Here is a 21610-nt window from a genome sequence, read left to right as displayed (position 1 = left end):
GACTGAATACGTCAATTCCTGCCTCGGGCTTGGATCAAAGTACTGAAAAAACCTTGGGAGGTGCATTATGGCCACAGAAGCCTATGCGCTAACAACACCAAAAAAAAAAAAAAAAAAAAAGAGGTGTTTAAGGCTCTGAGAGGCAAAGTAAAATGAATGAGGACGAAATTTTCACTGTTATAAATGATACTAGAACTAGGGCCATAATGTCAAGTTATGGGGGGAGATGTTTAGACTAGATTGTAGGAAGATTTATTTTAGCCAGCAAGTTATAAATTACTGGAATAAGTTATGTACATGGGTGGTAGAGGCTGACAGTTTGGGGAAATTCAAAGGCAAGCTGGATAATTATGCATGGGAGGAGGGAAATGCATAGGTTGTGTATTTCTTTTTCTCTTATTATTTATATTTTTTCTTATTATTATTTTATTTTTATTTAATTTTTTTATTTTTTGGCTGGTGCAGCAAAACCATGGGCTTCCTTGCACCACGTGGCCATTGTTAATACTAATACCCATGACTCACACCAGAAATATCCACAGGCAAATTCTGTTTGGGTCAATATATCCCTGGCCTTTGCATTGTAAGTGCATCGTGTAGCAACCATTATTAAGGTAAAATCTGAACTCCAGAAAGATTAAAAAATTTAAATTACCAAAATATTACAGAAATTAAACTATTGACAAAACATTAACCACTAGAGAAGCTAAATTTAAGCTACTAAATGAAAGTTATGAAGTTCTCACCAAAACATTGATGAAAAGAGCTATCTGAATTACTATCCGAACTGTAGTTAATATTATATATTAACTACAGTTTAATATATTAAATTAAAAAAAAAAAAAAAAGTTTGGTAGGGCTATAGTTTCAACCTACGTAAAGATTTCACTTAACAAAAAGTGTTAGTGTGCCATTACGTCGTGTTTTTTCGCATGTGAATTAGCAAATTGGTAAAATGGCATCGTTTTTATCAAATCTCATATTGTGAATACCTTCATAGTGAGTTGCATGATATTGCACTACCTCAAATAAGTAACGATTCACCAATGGAGAAGACTACTATTACTTATTCTCACCACCTAGACAGCCATTTCAATGCTATTTGGCCTATCACCGGTGGGTGGGTAGGTGAATAAGTAACAGTCTTCTCCATTGGTGAAACGTTACTTATTCCAAGTAGGTAGTGTAATATCAGGCAACTCGTTGTGAAGGTATTCACAATATGATATGCAATATAAGTTAAAAACAATGCAATTTTACCAATTTGGTAATTAACTTATGGAAAAACATGATGAAACTGCACTAACCTTTGGGTCATTCAATGTCAAGTGGCCTAGGGGTCCCCCTGCTGGACCATCTTCAATTTTGTTGAAACTTGGTGTGGATGTTTAAACAGGTTTCAAATGAAGCTGTACAAAATTTCAGTTCAAAATATAGTATGCTTGAGGCACCAGCACCTTTTTTGTGGAGGTCACTTGTGTTATGCGGAATAAATCACAAAAAATTTTCAAAGTTTTAAGTGTTACTGTTGCACAATGGTGAGAGATAGTACATTGAAACTTGGTATATCTAGTTAACTTTTGGCAGAGAATGCAAAACTTTGGTGTCCAGGCTCAAAAACCTTCACATTTTTTACAATGCAGTCTAAAACTGGCACCGAAAATTTGTTGCGACAAATTTAAGCAAGACTTTTAAAAGTCATAACTTTGAAATAAAAACCTTTGATATCTTCTTCTTCTTTGGACATTCCACTTATCAAATGCATAAATTCAACCTAACTAAATATAAGCTCTTATACTTGTTTTCTGGCTGAGATATTTTCCTTCAAAAATTGATCAAAATTTGAAAGTCAAACTTGACCTATCTTAAGGGACAAATATCTTAATGTGAGACACCTTCAATTCTTTCGTTTTTGCCACCATTGGAAAGAGGAGAGTTTCAGCTACCAGGATCATGGATTGTCTGTTCTGTGTCTTTGCACTTAAGGCCTTAAAATTAAGCCTAAACATCAAATAGTTTTATGTGCCATATTTTTATTCTGGGAGACCTTTTTTTGTTGCAGAACACTTCCTTAATCCTGCCTAATGTTTAGAATAATCTAGGACTAGAGTATATTCTAGAATTCTAGAAGAATACAAAAAAAGTATAAACTGATATTTGAACCATGTGTTATTAATGTGTTTTAGCTTCATGATAAACAGTGCTTATTTTGTTCCTGTATTTTGTTGTTTGACTGTAATAAAGTTAAGATTTCACTGCTTGCAGAAATGTCCATTTATTAGTCAGCATAAAAGTCATGGAATCAGAAGATTTGGTTGGGGATAAGCTGGACTCATGCACCAACAGTCATATGGATAATTCTAAATGGCATGTGCTATCCTATACACACAAAACTGGGTTTAAAGAATTTGAATTTGAAGAACAACAGCTGATAGGTTGACGTTGTGGATTAAAACTGGATGATGAAGACAATTTCTCTACATCATGAAGCCTTGCTTTTGACAAAATCTGAATTTTTGCAGCATTCATGTTGCAATCCTTTCCAGAAAAAAAATCATATGGTGAAAAAAAGTTTACAACCAATTGATTTGTCAATGGCAGACTACCTGAAAGACCTAACAAAGGTAGACAGAAAACCAGGCCAGAAGCTGTGCCCATCATGCCGAAAAGCAGCAACAGGAACATCAACTTCATCCAGATCAGACCATGATGACAGAATGAATGTGTGACTGAAAGTTTGAACACAAGTTTGATGGCTATTGGTATTTCTCCTCTGAAATTTAAGCAAATGGCTAAGAGGCTCACAAGGCTATACCAAAAGGAAGGCAAGTCAAATTTGTTTTTTTTTTTTTTTTTTAGGAGCATTAGCAACTAAGGCCATATTGCTCCGGTGCGGTGATCACTCCCTGACCTTTCCACATGCTCCGTATTTGGTGGTGACGGGCTCGAACCCAGGTCTAATCAAGAAGCGTGTGCTACGCACTGCTGCTCCTTCCCACCTGGCTATGGAGGGGGCCTCACAAGTCAAATACAAGATGTAATTGCCAGTAAAATTGCATCTATTGGTGGCTAGGATCCAAATGAGTTCACGGGGCCAAATGCAAGTCATCAGTGTGGAAACTGCTTAGATTACAATGAGCTGCTGAAAGAATTGAAAGAAAAGTTGATGTTATCAAGTCATTCCAGAAATACTTCAAATATTAAAACTAGCTCGCTCCGGTTATTTGGTCCATAAAGAAAACAATGGAAGAGTTTAGAGTCTCAGAAAGAATGGTCAAGAAAGCTAGAAAACTTAAAGCAGAAATTTTCTAGAAATCATGGCCATACCTGGAAAAAAAGCAAGGAAAAAGCTTTCTGAGCAAATAAAGCAAAAGGCGATGGAATTTTTTGAAGATGATGAATTTAGTCAGACATGCCCCCATGTTTAGTCTCTAGAGCAAAGTTTTCGGCATCCCCCTCCCCCTTCTCCTTCAACCCATGCACGGTACTAAGTACTATAGGTTTTGATACCTTTCGTGTTTGGGGTTTTCATAAAAAAGAAAAAAAAAAAAAAAAAAAAAAAGAAATGCAGATGGAATAAAAATGCAAATGCAAAAGTGACTACTACTCAGCAATTTCAAGGAAATGTTTATAACTTATTGAGATAGAAATAGATCTGACATTGGATTTTCTAAATTTTGTGAACTTCGACCTAAGAGGTGTATCACAGTTCACCAACTGTGATACACCTCTGTATGTGTATGCACAATCCATCAAAATGCCAAGTTAATGCTAGAAGCAACTCCTGCTGAATGTGATTACAAGGTTCTCCTTGGTAAAACAGTCTGTCATTTGGAATCAAAAGATTGTATGCTTCATCGGTGTGAAAAATGTCCAGGAATAGATGAACTAAAAAAGTTTCTAGAGAATATTTTTGAAAACAATGAACCAAAAGATATTATTGAATTTAAGCAATGGATACACACTGACAGAGATACACTGGACACAAAGCAATTAACAACAGAAGATTTTATTGAAGAGTTGAGTACAAGGACATTTAACCTTTCCTATCATTACTACATTGCTAAACATCAAAGCTACCATTTGAAGTCAACAAAGGAAAGCCTAATGAGAGAATTGGTCATCTTGATGGATTTTGCAAAAATTATTCATTTGTTGTGCAAGATGCTGTTCAAATGTTCCACTGGGAGAATAGCCAGGCTACAGTGCATCCATTTGTCATTTATTACAAGGATGTTGAACTTCAGAATATATGTTTTTGCATAATCAATGACTGCCTGGAGAGATTGTGAAGGCTCAAGGGGTAGAATTTTTTTTGGCCTGGTCTGTGCTTGTTGACAGGAGAGACTGCTTCTACAGGGATGCGGTACATTTAAATAGAAAGGGTGCAATATTTGCTGATGCTATCGAGGCAGTGCTAGGTGGGTCAGAAAACTGCTAGCTTGGGGGGTTGTTGTTGTTATTTGGTTTTTAGGGGCATTAGCAACTAGGGCTATTGCTCCGGGGATATGCGGTGGTCATTCCCGACTTTCAGCATCCTTTGTATTTGGTGGCTCACTAGCTCGAAACCCTGTCTATTCAAGAAGCGTGTGCTATGCACTGCTACTCCTGCCCACCTGGCTACGGAGGCGCCTTAGCTGGGGGGGGGGGGGATACACAGACTAAAAGGTTAACAGTGGCTGCAAGCAGAGGCAAAAGTGATTTTTGCACTACTTCTATTAGAATGAGCAGCAGCAGGGAAAGCAAGGTAATGGAAATTTCCAGGACTCCTGGGAGTCATAGTAGAACAAGTAAATACATGGGCTGTGTTAGGGTAACTAAGAGTAGGAACAGGCACATATATACTTGCATGTACACCAATGGGAGTATAGTTAATATTAGTACACCACTAGGAGTATAGTTAATAAATTTGATGAGTTTGAAGTGCTAGTCAAGACATCAAAGGCAGATATTCTTGGATATCAGAGACGTGGTGTCACACAGGTATAAGCAGTGCAGAACTGGAATATGGGGAGTACAATATGTGCAGGAAGGGAGGTTGGGTTATGCTGTTAGTTAAGAAACACAAAATATAAGGAAATGTATCCGATTGATGTTGGTGGACAATGTAGTGTTGAGTTTATTTGGTGTGAAATAAGCACTAGGAAAGGAAAAATGAGAGTAGGTGTGTGTTATAGGCCTAATGAATCTGATGAGTATAATAAGAGACTGTGCAGAGAAATAGAGTGGGCCAGTAATTCAGAATGTCTTATAATGGGGGATTTTAACTTTCCAGATATTGACTGGAACTTTTGGGAAGGTCACTCACACAATAGCAAGACTTTTGTGAATTTATTGGATGATTGTTTTATACAGCAACATTTTCGAGAGGCAACCAGAGGTAGTAATGCTCTTGATCTGATTATCAGCAGAGATTATTCATGCATTAAGAATTTGCAGATAAAGGAACCACTGGGTGACAGTGTTCACAATGTTCTGATGTGGGAATTACTTAAAGATGTAACTACCATTAAGGTTAAAGGGAAGGGCTTTTGTTTTCGTAAAGGTAACTACAGAGGTCTCAGATATTTTTTAAATTCTGTACAGTGGGATCAACTGATGATGTTACCAACGTTGAATTCTAAATGGGAAGTCTTCAGGACTTAATTTTGGAGACTACTAGGCTTTTCATTCCAATTAAGAAATACTTGTTCAAGGTTTAGGCCTAAATGGATGTCAGATGAATTAATGAGGCTCGTGGCACAGAAGAAGAATGTATGGGATGCATATAAAGTATCAAGTGACAGAGAAGCCTGTGGCAGGTAAAAACCAGTTTGTAATCGAGTCACAAAGAAGATTAGGCAGGTGAAGGCAGATTACGAGAAATCTTTGGCAAAGGATGCAAAGAAAAACAGCAAAGAGTTCTTTACTTATGTAAACTCTAGAAGAAAAGGGATGAATCAGCTTGGACCACTTAACATAGATGGGTTAACTATTGATGATAATGCTCAGGTAGCTGATAAACTGAATGAGTATTTTGCATCTCCATTCACACATGAGGAGTTATTCAATGAGGGGAGTGTCGGAAGTTTATCAAACGCTAACAGGGAGCTACGTGATGGAGAAATTGTTGAAGTTAAATATAAGGAAGGTACTTGCGGTGGACAGGATCTAGAGCTAATTATATTTAAGGAGGCAGCAAAGGAAGGAAGCACAGCCATAATTATGAGAGCTTCCTTGGACTCAGGGGAGGCCTCAATGGACTGGAGGAGTGCAAATGTATCACCAATTCACAAAGGGGGGGGGTTCAAAATGTTACACAAGTAACTATAAACCTGTTAGTTTAACTTGTGTTCCAGGAAAAATAATGGAATCACTGGTTAAAGAAGCATTGCAAGATCACCTAGACAAGACTGCAGTAATAATTAAGACCGCATGGGTTTGTTAAAGGGAGGTCTTTAACATAGACCTCCCTTTAACGCTGACCAATTTGATTGGATACTATGATGTGATCACAAAGGAACTGAATGCCAAAAATAATTTTGATATCACATACTTGATATTGTTGCACATGAAAGATTGCTGTACAAATTGGAGAGGTATGGCATTAAGGATAAGTTGCTACAATGGATAAAGGGTTGGTTGAGTGGGAGACGACAGAGAGTGGTAATCAATGGACACTGCTCTTCGTGGACAAATGTTATTAGTGGAGTTCCTCAGGGTTCAGTGTTGAGCCCATTGTTGTTTTGCATATTTATCAATGATATTGATGAAGGTATATCAGGTTTAATGTCCAAGTTTGCAGATGATACAAAAGGTTGTTAACAACATTAAAGACAGTATGCTCCTCCAACTGGATCTAGATAAGTTGGGAAAATGGGCTGAGAAGGGGCAACTGAAATTTAACATTGACAAATGCAAAGTACTGCATATGGGTAGCAATAACTGAAGAGAAAAATACCAACTGTGTGGTACTACACTCAGGGAAGTGGAAAGTGAAAAAGACCAGGGGGTAATTGTGCAGTCAAATATGAAGTTTGCTAAGCAGTGCAGATGGGCGGCTAGGTCATGGAGTCTTGTCAATGATATATGGAAATTTTGCTAGCAAGGACAGGAATAGGGAGGTGATTATCCCGTTATACAAGGCAATGGTCAGGCCACACCTGGAATACTGTGTACAGGTCTGGAGACCTCATTTAGGAAGGATGTAGAGTTGCTAGAAAGGGTACAAAGAAGGGCAACAAGATTGGAGAAGGGAATAAAGGGGTGCTCTTACTAAGAAAGAGTTAAGTTCTGCAAATTGCAGTGCCTGGAGAGTAGGTACCTGCAAGGTGATCTGATTGAGGTGTATAAGGCCTTGAATGGGTTGAGCAAGCTGAATGCTTATGGGATCCTTCCTCTTGCTCAGACTAAGAACCTGAGGGAGCACAGTTTCAAATTGAGGAAAAATAGTTGTAGAATAGATGTGCTGAAATTTGCCTTTAGCCAGCGGGTAGTTGATTGGTGGAACAGGCTTCCATTTTTTTGTTGTGGAAGCTAATAGCCTAAATAAATTTAAGGCTGAGCTGGACAGGCATTTGGATCGAATGGAGGGGTGAAATGGGAGGGGTTTTATTTTGACTAATGCTGCATAAGCTTGCTTTCTTGCATTGTATGCCTCTATTAATGCTATTGCTTTCGACATAACACAATTGCAGCAGATGTTTTTCTAACCAATTTAATTGAATATTTGAAGAGTTTCAATGACAGAAATCAGGCACATGGTTCTGCAGCTGAATACAAAAATTTCAATAATTTTATTAACTTGTGTCATCATCATCAGAAGGATTTTTATATCAGTGCTAAATGGAATTTCTTTGGCACTAGCCATGGCAAGTCACCATGTAATGGAATTTGTGAAACAATAAAACGATTGGCAGCACGTGCAAGTCACCATGTAATGGAATTGGTGGAACAATAAAACGAATGGCAGCACGTGCAAGTCTTCAACACCAACTGAAAACCAAATTCTGACACCAAAAAACATGTTTGAATTTTGTGACAAGCATGTGACTGGAATAAAATTCTGTTTAGTTTCTGAAGAGGAAACTGAGCAAGTAAGGCCATTTCAAGAGAAAAGATTCATAGATGGTCATACTATTGCTGGACCAAGAGAAAATCATCACTTCATTCCTATTTGATGCAAGACAGATTCGTGTTTGCAGAGTATCAAATGACACACCATCATCATTTGTAGCTCATGTAGATCAGACTAGTGAAACCAATATTCAATATGTGCCAATTGTTAATTTACAACCTGGCCAATACATTGCCTGTATTTATGACAATAATTAGTGGATTAGAAATATTTGTGAAATTTCATTCAAAGAACTTGATGTATTGGTAAATTTCCTGCATCCTCATGGAGCAGCTTGCTCATTTTACTGGCCTGCTAGACAGATGTCTGTTGCATTCCTGAACAACAAATTATTGCCAATCTTCCAGCTCCAAAAACAATCGGACAATACTATAGCTTTCCTGAAGTAGTAATATCAACCATCAATGAAAAATTCCAGTCCATTACAAAGCAGTGATTCAATATCTTCAAACTCACTTGCTTATTTCAAATTGTATTGTGTTTTAAATAAATTTTGTTGCAATTATAACTTCTTTCAAGCTTAGAATCCAATAGAACATGATGTTTATGCTTGGAATTAGTGCAAAATTGCATTCAATCCCACAAGATTTCAGGTTTCTCAGAAGGTGCCCAATGACTGTACCCTGTACAATTGTTATCCAACATTGGTTCTGAAAGCAAGCTGCTTTCAATTTGATGATTTTATTTTTATTAGGCCATGAATATTTTGTCCTAATAATAAATAAATTTAAAAAGTGATTCCAAGGCATATCCCATTATACCTTAGGTTATACACTTGGAATACTATACTCAAGTGTGAAGACTACATTTAAAAAAAGACATCAAGCTTCTTCAAAGATCCAGATGGACAATGCATCTGGTAATCAATAATGGGCATCCACATGAGTAAAGACTGAATATGTGGGCTACAGAGCTTGGAAACTTGGAACCTTAGAAGATGCTTAACTGAAGTGTAGAAGGCTCTGAGAGTTAAAGTAAAATTAATGAGGCTGAAATCTTCACTATTATTCCAGTACTAGGAACCATAAATTCATATTATGGAGGAAGAGGTGTAGATTGGATTGAAGGAAGTTATCTTCTAGCCAGCATGTTGTCAATAGGTTGCTGAGGCCACTAGATTGGGAAAATTCTAGGGTCAGATGAATACATACCTACACAGGAAGGAGTCAAATAGGTACTTTATTTTATTATTTGTATCTTTATTTTATTTTCAGCTGGTGCAACAAAAGCCTAAGGTTTCCATGCACCATATGACTAATACTTGGGAATCACTTTAATTACTGTCATCTGTTATCAATAGCAAATGGCACATTTTTCAGAGTGAATAAAAATTTGGCACGCATGATAACATCACATTTCTCTGCATGTTGTCTTTGCTTATTTTTTTATAAATATCTGATTACACTGTGTTTCCTGCCACCTGAAATTGAAAAATTACATCTCATACAGTACACAAAGCAAATGCATTAACTTTTCCAGATTTTACAATACAGGGAAAACCTTGGATTTCTTAAATTTTCCATTATATTTTCTTGGCATCTTACTGAAGCACTTAATTACCTTCAACACCACACAAACATGAACAAATGCTGCTGCAGCATTTCTTCATGTTTAAAATATGTTACAGAGAACAATGCTGTTATCCCACATTATAATTTTACAAAGTAAACTCATGTCACCTCTTTATTAACAAAAATGACCAGAATTTTTCTATTTTTTTTTTTTTTTTTTTTGTAAAAAAAGTGGTGTGTAGGTCTATGTACATAGACCTACACACCACTTTTTGCCTGCTGTAGGTCTATGTACATAGACCTACAGCAGGCAAAAAATAAATGAATGGAAAATGAGACTATTTAATTCAAAAATGAAATCAGTATGAAAACCTGCAAAAATAAGTAAAGGCACAAAGATAATAAAAAAAAAAAAATACCTGATGTGTATAGGCACCTACTTGTCTTGCAAAATCTTCTGAACCTAATGTAAGAGAAACAATCATCAGTATAAGATTATATGTAGCTTGAAGAAACATGGAAACATTAAATAATAAAATATAAATAACTAACCACTGATGAGCAAATTGAGAAAATTAAAATGTTCATTAAAATAATTATCAATCTTTGATGAAATCTTATCAAAATATGAGACTAGCTCATACCACTTGCAGTGGTCCTCCTCATAAAAGATGGGGGAGGGATCTTAATTATAATAATACTTAATATTTATACTCACCTTCTGTTCCAGTATTTAACATGCAAATCATGACGTAGTAGTACAATTAATTAAGACAGTACCAATAATAAGCCCCCTCTACAGAAGAAAGAAGTGTCACACTGGGTGAATACTTACCAAGAAAGGCTTAAGTTCTGCAAACTGCAGCATCTGGAGACTTAGCACCTGCAAGGTGATCTGATTGAAGTGTATAAGGCCTTGAATGGGCTGAGCAGGCTCAATTCTGATGCAATTCTTCCTCTTGCTCAGATTACGAATCTGAGGGGGCATCAAGTTGAGGAAAGACAGTTGTAGAATAGATGTGCAGAAATTTGCCTTTAGCCAGTGAGTAGTTGATTGCTGGAACAAACTTCGATCTGTCTGTGGAAGTTGAGAGCTTAAATAAATTCAAGGAGGGACTGGACAAACGTTTAGAAAAAATGGATGTGTGAAATGGTTTTTTTTTGCCTGATGCTACACATTCACTCAAACATGAGTTGAATGAAGAACATCGTGTATAAACAAGTACTGTATTAACATAATATATACATGTAATTATAATATGCATCATTTGCTGTCTAAAATTAGAAAAAAAAAAAATAGAGCCAACTTCAGCATAGGATAGTTAGCATCAGCTCTTTAAAATAAGTAGATGCAGTGGAACCCCCAAAAACATGAAATTCAAATACCTGGAACTTAGTGAATATTTGTCTGAGTGTATTCAACCAAATAAGGGCACAGGGAAAAATAGATGGGCTGGACTATAGAAAAAACCAACAGAGGTGCCAAATTTATGCATTAAGTTCCACTAATTTTTGAACACTAACTTCTTCCTGTTTTACATATTTCCTAGAATAAAAAAATTTTACAACAAAGTCTCAAACTATGAAAAGTTAAGTGCAAATGTAGCATTGTTACAGAGGTGAATTCTATTTTTATTTTAAAAATAGGAGGAAGGTAACTTGTTTCACCATATAAGAACTGCTGGTGGCCACAACAGCTCTTCAGGGAGCCACATGACTGTAAGAAGATAATAATGATACATAACAACCAAATTTCAGGTTGTCTTAAAATTCAACTATGCTATACAGTAAATAATGCATTTGCACCGAGTATTAACTCAAAAAAGCAATTATAAATCATCAGCAAAAAAAAAAAAAAAAAAGTTTCAGCAGAACCTATCCATCTCCCCCAATAATTTGACTAGTTCTTCCACGAAATTATTCAAACTACACACTTCCACAAACAGATGGAAATTTGTTCCAACAAAATTACCTCGGGGGCTCAACATCTGGTGAGTATGGGCTTGGCACACCCAGGGTCCTAAGCTGGATATCATCATTCTTCTCTTTCTTGGTGATTCCCTTTTACTTTTCTCTCTCTCTCTCTCTCTCTCTCTCTCTCTCTCTCTCTCTCTCAGGGTAATTTGAGAATTTTTTTTTTTTGGCTGGAACAGCATAAGCCTCAGGCTTCCTTGCGCCATATAGCTAATAATAATAATATAATAATAATAAATGACTACCCACTGGCTGAAGTCAAACTTCAGCACATTTATCCTGCAACCATCCTTCCTGAATTTGAATTTATACCCCCCCCCCCCCATGTGTAGTCTGAGCAACAGGAAGAATGCTATCAGGAATGAGTTTTTTCAATTCATTCAAAGCCTTAAACAACTCTATCAGATCACCTCACAAGTGCAGTCTCCAGATGCTGAAATTCGCAGTATTGAAGCCTATCTTGGTAAGACTGCCTTTTTGTTCATGTCACTAATCTCATTGCTCTTCTCTGCACCAGTTCCAGTAGTTCTAGATCCTTTATGAAATGAGGTCTACAGATCTGTATGCAGTACTTAAGATCTGGCCTCACCATTGCCTTCTACAACAGGATAATCACCACCTTATCCCAGCTAGCAAAGTTCCTGTATATAATTGACAAAACCCAAGGTTCTGTCCTGGCAGCCTGATTGCACTGCTCAATAATCCTCAGGTCTTTTTCATTTTCCACTACCCTGAATGTAGTATCACATAGTTGGGATGTAAATCTGGGATTACCACTACCCATATGCAGTACCTAGGATTTGTCAATGTTAAACCTCTACTGCCATTTCTAATTTTCATATATCTTGTTGCAGTAGCTTATCCAGATTACTGTAATTAGCACCCTGCCAACCTTTGTATCATCTGCAAACTTATACACTGTATGATATACCTTCTTTAATAAATACAAAAACAATGATGAGAATGGCCCTGAACTCTGGAGCATGCCACTGATTGCATTAATATAAAAAGAGCAGTGTCTCCGATTTGTTCCAGTCAACCATTCCTCCTATACAGAGGAGTCGCTTGCCCTTAATGTCACACTTCTCTAGTTTGTACAGCAGTATCAAAAGCTTTCCTGAAATCCAAGTATATAATATTAAAATTATTTTTTGCATCCAGCTTCTTTGTTACTGCATAATAGCATCCAATCAGACAAAATTGTTCCTTAATAATTCCATGCGGTGACAGAAGTTAATTGCATTCCTGTCCAGATGGTCCTTCATTATTTCTTTAACTAGTGACTATTCCATCAAGCTTAACTTTGATATTAATAACAAACTTAACTTTGATAACTTTGATATTACATATTTGGATTTTAGAAAGGATTTTGATACTGTTGCACAGAGAAGAATGCTGCACAAATTGGAGCAGTGTGGCATTGGAGGCAAATTGCTGCTATGGATAAAGGGATGGTTGAGGGAGAGAAGACAGAGTAGTAATCAATGGACACTGCTCATCGTGGACTAATGTTATTAGTGGAGTCCCTCAGGGTTCAGTGTTGGGTCCATTATTGTTTTCTGAATTTATAAATGATATTGATGATGGTATATCAAGCTTAATGTCCAAATTTGCAGATGATACAAAGGTTGGAAGGGTTGTTAAGGACACTAGTGACAGTACACTGCTGCAACAGGATCTAGAAAAGTTGAGCAGATAGGCTGACAGGTGGAAAATGAAGTTTAACATTGACAACTGTAAAGTACTACATATGGGAAGCAGCAACTCCAGAGTGACATATCAACTCTGTGGTACTACACTGACAGTGGTAGAGAACGAAAAGGACCTAGGGTTAATTGTGCAGGCAGATATGAAGTTTTCTGAGCAGTGCAGACGGTCTGCAAGAGTAGCTCATAGTGTCTTGTCAATGATATACAGGAATTTTTCTAGCAGGGATAAGGAGGTGATTATTCCCTTGTATAAGGCAATGGTCAGGCCACACCTTGAGTACTGTATTCAGGTTTGGAGGTCTCATTTCAAGAAGGATGTAGAGCTGCTGGAACGAGTACAGAGAAGGGCAACAAGATTAGTGAATGGAACAAAGGGTTGCTCTTACGAAGAAAGGCTAAAGTTTTGAAAATTACAGTGTCTAGAGACTAGGCACTGGCAAGGTGATCTGATAGAGGTGTATAAAGCCTTGAATGGTTTGAGCATGCTCAATGCCAATGGGATTCTTCCTTTTGCTCAGAATAATCACCTGAGAGGGCATAAATTCAAATTGAAGAATGACAGATGTAGGATAGATGTGTGGAAATTTGCCTTTAGCCAGCGGGTAGTTGGTTGGTGGAACAGACTGCCATCCCTTGTTGTGGAAGTTGATAGCCTAAATAAATTTAAGGCTCCGCTGGACAGGTATTTTGAACGAACGGAGGGGTGAAATGGGAGTGGTTTTTTTTTTTTTTTTTTTGGCTGATGCTGCATAAGCTTGCTTTCTTGCATCGTATGCCTCTACTAATGCTAACCTCAGGGGTTCACATCTGGGGAGTATTGGATTGGCACACCCAGGGTCCTGAGCTGGAGATCATCATTTTTTTTTTTTCTTGGTGATTCCCTTCTTTCCCCTCTCTCTCTCTCTCTCTCTCTCTCTCTCTCTCTCTCTCTCTCTCTCTCTCTCTCTCTTTCAGGGTAATTCAGAAAAATTTTTTTTGGCTGGTGCAGCATAAGTCTCAGGCTTCCTTGCACTATATGGCTAATAAAAATAATAATAATTATTTTCCCTATAACAGTAAAGCTAACGGGTTAGTAATTATTCATCTCACCTCTTAACCGATTCTTTCAGAACTGAGGATACATTTGCACATTTCTATTCCATAGGGACCTCCCCTTAATCCAAAGATGCTCTTTGCAATTATGGCTAAAGGTTTACTTACCTCCTTCGCTGCCTCCCTTAATATAATTGGATAGTACCATCCACCCCTTTTTTTATGATAAGCAACAGTTTCTTTCCACTTTCCTCTCAGTTATCACAAAATCATTTAATTCCTTGTTAGAGTTTGAAGAACTTCTGGCAACCACCTACCTAATTTACTTATGTGTGAATATAGATACAAATTACCTACTCAGTTTGTGAGCAACCTGAGCAGCATCATCAAGAATTAAATCATCAACTTCATTCAATCGGACCAATGCGATTCAACCTCTTCAATCGGTTGTTATAAGTGAAGAAGTCTTTGCTGCTTTCTGTATTTTCTTTGCCTTGTTTGCCAAAGACTCATAATCGCCCTTAGTGTGCCTAACCTCCTTTGTGACTTGATTACACGCTAACTTATATTTTTCTTCTGTGCCACAAATCTCACCAATTCATCTGACAACCATTTAGGACTAAACCTTGAATGGTATTTCTCAGTATGTATGAAAAGTCTGGTAGACTAAGATTATTTTCCTGAATGCTTCCCATTTAGAATTTGCTATTGTTAAAATCAGATGGTTCCTCTGTATAGAATATAAAAAACTGTCTGATACCACTGTAGTAACCTTACGAAAGCAAAAGTGCTTCCATTTATCCTCGACAGTAGCTATATCTTTAAGTAAATTCCACATCGGTACACTGTGATCATTGTCATCCAGAGGGTCTTTTACTTGCAGAATAATTATGCAAGAAGAATCATTGCTGATAATCAGTTCAAGATTATTGCTTCCTCTTGTTGCCACTCTAACACACTGCTGCATATAAAACAGTCATCCAATATCTGGAAGGTTAAACTCTCCCATTATAAGGCATTCTGATTTACTGGTCCACTCTTTCTGTGTACAGTTATTTGTTGTACTCATTAGAGTCATTAGGCCTATAACATACTACTATTCTCAATTTTGTTTTCCTAGTGCTTATGTCACACCAAACTGACTCAACATTGCACTGGCCACCCATGTCAACTGGCTGCATTCTCTCAGATTTAACATGCTCCTTAAGTAAGAGCATAACCCCAACCCAATCCCATCTGTCCTTTCTATAGATATTGTACACTCCCTATATTCAAATTCTGCATCCCTCCCTTATATCTAAAATGACACCGTCGCCAATATCCCTACAATGTCAGCATTTGATGATTTCATCAGTAAGTCAAATTCATCAATTTATTTACCATTCTCTCAAAATTTGTGCACATACAAGTATACAGGCACCCATGCTGACTCTTAGATATCCTAACACAGCTCATGTATTAACTTGTTCCATGATGACCCACAGCAGGACTGGAAATCCCCAACATCTTGCTTTCTAGGCTACTGCATGTTCCAACAGAAGCAAAACAAGATTTTAGTATAAATAATGTCATAGCTTGAATTTTACATAATTTGAAGCTTTTTGCCCTAAAAGTTTATTAGTCCAATAAGTAAACCTCTTCACATCTCTCATATTGTGTAAATAAGTCTCAACTGATGGTCCTTGAGATTGTTGCAGACATTCTCTCATATAGGTCAAACAAGCAAAATTATGATAATAATTTTGCTACCTCTACTCTGCCAGATAGTGACTGGAGGGAGTCTGAGTAGTGTTATGCGGGGCCATTGTCGAGGCCACGTTAAGTCGAAGATCTAGGTATATTCTTACCATGTGTACGCCTTATCCAAAAATTTCATTACTTCGTACAGAATGTCCCTCCCACTTACTATTGAATACACCATGAATAGTAAAACTAATAGAGCAAGCTTATCTGCGAAAAGATCTAAACCTCCCAAGGACTTCCTAATTCATTTCACAAATATATGTGTGGTCTCAGTTCTAATCTCAATGATGTCCATTTCCACTTGCAGTCTGCCAAACCCCATGTACTTTTTCTTACAGAATCTCAGTTATCGGTTGATTCAACCACTGCTCATCTCAGTTGCCCAAATTATTCGCTGTATGATTCCTGTCGCCTCAAAGGTAGTATTTGTGCATATGTCCGTTCTGATATTCCCTGTCAGAGACTTGGTAATTTGGAATCTCCTCTTTTCAATCTTCTCTGGCTTAAAATCTCTCTACCTGATTGTGTCAAATTCATCTGTTGTCTCGGCCATTCTCCCAACTCCACTAATCACTTGGAGCTCTTTCACTTCCTCTCTTTGCAACTTGACTTTCTCCATTCCAACTTAACTAACAGTGAGGTAATTTTTCTCTGTGATTTTAATGTTCACAATTCCAGCTGCCTTCCGTTTTCTAGTCACACCGACCCTTTTGAAATTACTAATGACCTCGCACTGATTGTTAATTTACCTACCAGAATACTGGACAATCCTAAACATACAGCCAACACGCCTGATCTTTTTCTCACAAATAACCATTCTAAATAAATGGTCGAAGTAAATAGTCCTTAAGGCACCTCAGATCACAACTTGGTTATTGTCTCTACTCCAATGGAAGCCTTTATCTCATGACTATTCCCAACCTCGTATTGTTTGGCAATACAAGAATGCAAAATGGGATGACATGCGAGATTTCTTTTATTTTTTTCCTTGGTCGGATTACTGTTTCAAAACTACTAATGTCAACGTTTGCTCAGATCATGTCAGTGAAACTATTCTTGTAGAAATGGAATCCTTTATTCCACACTTCACTTTAAAATCTCATCCTTTATCTAAACCTTGGTTTTTCCAATAAATGCCCTAAGGCTGTTCAAGAGCAGAACTGCTGCATATCATAATTGGCTTGTTTCCAATTCTTCAGTTTCATTTTCTACCTACACGAAAAACCTCAACAATTATAAAGCAGTGATTAATCAGTCCAAACTAGATTTTGAACAGATTAAGAGTGGAAAACTTGCTTATTGCCCTAATGGTAGCCGAGCATTCTGGTCTCTTGCTAAAGCCATTGGCCGGAACCTTTGCCCATCTCTGCTCCCACCTCTGTCAAAACCAGATGGTTCTGTTGTCACTTCAGCCAAGGATAAAGCTGGCCTGCTAGCATCCCATTTTTCTTCCAACTCAAGTATTACTGATCTTGGTAAAACACTTACCATTTGATTTTTAGGAGCAGTAGCAACTAAGGCACTATTGCTCTGGGGATATGCAGTGGTCATTCCCTGACCTTTCTGCAGCCTCCATATTTGGTGGTCACGGGCTCGAACCCCGGTCTAATCAAGAAGCGTGTGCTACGCACTGCTGCTCCTGCCCACTTGGCTACAGAGGCGCCTCCATCAAAAGGATGTCAGAAGGATTTTAACGCAACTTGATGCACAGAAAGCTCCAAGTCCTGAGGGTATTTCTCCACTTGTTCTCAAAATCTGTGCTCCTGAAATTATTAATGTTCTTTACTGCCTTTTTTCACTTTCTTATTCCAAAGGTATACTTCCCTCTGCTTGGAAATTTGCTCATATCCAGCCAGATCCTAAAAAAGGGTGACAAATCACTCCCATCCAATTGCAATTACTTCATCTCTTTCTAAAGTAATGGTGAAATCAATTAACCACCAACTCTTAAACTACCTAGAAACCTTCCGTCTGATCAACAATCACCAGTATGGATTCCGTCAGTGTCGATGGAGAAGTTTGGTGAAAGAAATTAAATGGAGAAGTTTGGTGAAACACAAGAAGGTGCTCTTGACACCTCAAAAGCTTTCAATTGTGTTTGACATAAAGGTCTTCTAAACAAGCTTCCATCTTATGGTTTGCCAACTGTTCTTTCTAATTGTTATCCAGTTTTCTCTCTGATCACTCATTTATGGTGATAGTAGATGGCTCTCTGTGTTAAAACTTATCCACTAATGCCAGTGTCTCCCAAGGTTCAGTTCTTTCCTCTGCTCTTTTCCTCTTGTATAACAATCACCTTCCATTAACTGGAAATCCTATCCATAGTTTTGCAAATGATAGCACATTGCATTCCACTTTCAGTTCGACAAACCTTGCCCTGCTCAATCAGCTTCAACATTTCAAATATCCACTACCATTTCCTTAAATGCTGATCTCCAGTGGGTCAAAGACAACTTAGTTGATTTTAAACCTCTAAAACTCAGTCGTGTCTTATATCTCAAAAAATGGATTCTTCTGCTCCTATACTTATCTTTTGTGACACTCCGATTTCTAGGCAAGATGATATATCTTTTTTGGGGATTACCCTGACTTCTAATCTCTCTTGGCACAAGCACATTACAATTGCTTCCTCTGCATCTAAAAAACTTGGTTTTTTCTTTCACTCTCAGCATTACTTTTCTTCCAAACAGCTATTCACTCTGAACAAATTGCAAATCCAGTCTACCACAGAATATGGTTCCCACATCTCAGGCGGTACCCTCAAAACCTCTCTCAGGCTTCTAGATTCCATCGAAAAGAGGGCAGTTAGGGTAATTAAAGAATCATCTCTAACAGTGTCTCTCCACTTGCTGTCTCATAGACACTGCTTCTGCTGCATGCTTTTCTACAGATACTTCCATGGGCACTGTTATTCTGAATTGGCGTCTATAATTCCCACTCTCTCTTTCAAACAGTACAAACACGTGCTGCCACCAGCCAACATCCATTTACTGACCAACTTCAAACTCTCAGAACCAACTTTTCGTCTTCCTCATTGATTTATTCAACTTCCGTTTTCTGGAACATGGTATGTAGGTATGTATTTAACTGTCGAAGGGTGGCACCCGGACATACATCCATCTCCACCAATTTATCATATAATATCATATTCTCATAATGGCCTGTTAGTGTAAGTGTGTGTAATGTGTTATAAGTCAAACAGGCTACTCTGCCACCAGGTGATAGTCCATTGGGCAATTACCACCTGGTGCCCATCCCTGGCACGAGGAGCTATGCCTGGATCTATTAACTCTGGCTGTGCATATTGCACCTAAATCCTGCACCCACCAGTAAGGGTGCAAGACTGGTGGGTGCCAGCAGTCCCGCTCCTGGGGTGCCCACACCCAAGAGCCAGCAAAAAAAAAAAAAAAAAAATACACCAACTAGGAGAATACATCTTACTAGTGAGTGCAACAATCCCACCTCATGGTCATTCCACAAGGCCAGCCAAAAAAAAAAAAAAAAATTTAAAAAAAAAAAAAAAATTCTCCCACCTCCAAGACAGAATGCCTATCCATCCAGAGGAGGGGGAAAAAAACAAAACAAAAAAAAAAACAGGTCTTTAGTAAGTATTAGTAACAACATGTATACTCCTCCTTTTATTAAATGTCTGTCAACCTGCAAAACCGTTGAAATTCAACAAAATTCCTTTCATTAGACAGCCAAATTAATTCAGAACCCCTAATAAAATTAGGTACCAAATTAAATAAGTCTCATCTAAATTCATCATACAAATTGCATTCATATAAGATATGATCACGTTTCCAACCTTCCACAAACACAGTAAGGATCTTCCACTAAATGCAAGGAGTGTATCGATATCAGGAAACAACTCAGCGTTCTTGTAGGCCTATATGAGAGCTTGAAGGACAGGGTGGATGCCCTCGAAGAAACTAAATTGAGGGGCCCATCAAGCTCTCAGCTGCCCACATCAACGCCAGAGCTTGCACTTGGGCATCACGTGACACAGAGACAACCCCCAAGGCAGAATACGCTGGTCCCGAAGGAACTAGTAGTTGTTGATGACTCTTGTCAGGGAAATGGGGAACATGCTTTGTAAAAAGGATAGGTGGAACAGGGTATGTCTGCCAGGGGCAAAGGTTGATGACGTTGTAGAGCAAATATCATCTTTTAAGGGCACAAAAGGTGATATAGTTGTACACGTTGGCACTAATAATATTAAGAGTAGGAGACCGGCAGAATTACTTAACAAGTACAGGTCACTGTTGAACAAAAGCCGAGAATTAGGGTTGAATTTGAAAGTGTCTGCAATTCTGCCCAGACACGATAGGAGGAAGTATATGATGAGAGCCTTGTCGATCAATTCGGCGCTGGAAAGATTGTGCAAGGCTCAAGGGGTACAATTTTTTTCAGCCTGGACTGTGCTTGTTAACAGGAGAGAGATTGCTTCTACAGGGATGGGATACACTTAAATAGAAAGGGTGCAAGAATATTTGCTGATGTTATCGAGGCAGTGTTAGGTGGGTCGGAAAACTGCTAGCTTGGGAGGAGACAAAGACCAATAGATTGACAGTAGCCACTGGCAGAGGTGAAAGAGATCCTTGCACTGCTTCTATTAGAATGAGCAGAAGCCTGAAAAACAAGATGCATGATATTTCAGAGACTGCTGGGAGCCATTGCGGTACAAGTAAACACATGGGTTGTGTTAGGGTAGCTAAGAATAGAAACAGGTGCAGGTATACTTGCGTGTACACCAATGCTAGGAGTTTAGTAAATAAATTTGATGAATTTGAGGTATTGTTCAAAACATTAAAGGCAGATATTGTTGGGATATCAGAGACGTGGTGTCACACAGATATAAGGGATGCAGAACTGCAATTTGGGGAGTACAACGTCTACAGGTAGGATAGACAGGATAGGAAGGGGGGAGGAGTTATGCTATTAGTTAAGAAACACATAAAAACCAAGGAAGTGAAGCCAGTCGACATCGCTAGACAGTGCAGTGTTGAGTCAGTTTGGTGTGACATAAGCATTGGGAGATCAAAATTGAGAGTAGGAGTGTGCTATAGGACTAATGACTCTGATGAGTATAATAAGAAACTGTACAGGGAAATAGAGTGGGCCAGTAAATCAGAGAGTCTTATAATGGGGGATTTTAATTTCCCAGATATTGACTGGAATTTGTGGGTTGGTCACTCACACACTAGCAAGGCTTTTGTGGATTTATTGGATGATTGTTTTCTACATCAGCATGTTCGGGAGGCAACTAGAGGGAGTAAAACTCTGGATTTGATTATCAGCAGTGATTCTTCATGCATTAAGAATCTGCAGATAAATGAACCACTAGGTGGCAGTGATCACAGTGTGCTGAAGTGGGACTTACTCAAAGAGGTAACTACCATTAGGGGTAAAGGGAAGGGTTATTGCTTCCGTAAAGGCGACTACGATGGACTGAGACAGTATTTAAATTCTATACAGTGGGACCAACTGATGATGTTACCAACAGCAAATTCAAAATGGGAAGC

General features: G+C 38.1%; 1 protein-coding gene across 5 annotated transcripts in view; it reads right to left on the bottom strand.

The window, feature by feature from the left end:
- The window catches only part of LOC150085178 (eukaryotic translation initiation factor 4 gamma 3-like), a 791506-nt gene that overhangs the window by 547881 nt on the left and 222015 nt on the right, over positions 1–21610 (bottom strand). For all 5 annotated transcript variants that reach the window (XM_090373913.1, XM_090373915.1, XM_090373911.1 and 2 more), the window contains one exon: positions 10047–10090. In XM_090373913.1, coding sequence (XP_090230039.1) covers positions 10047–10090 — 44 coding nt within the window. The remainder of the gene's footprint in view (positions 1–10046; positions 10091–21610) is intronic.

This window comes from Mastigoproctus giganteus, chromosome 5, assembly GCF_048544385.1.
Source record: "Mastigoproctus giganteus isolate SK-2022 chromosome 5, ASM4854438v1, whole genome shotgun sequence".
In the NCBI taxonomy this organism is placed as follows: domain Eukaryota; kingdom Metazoa; phylum Arthropoda; class Arachnida; order Uropygi; family Thelyphonidae; genus Mastigoproctus; species Mastigoproctus giganteus.
Note: the sequence above shows the minus strand (reverse complement) of the source record. Positions and strands in the feature narration are given on the sequence as shown.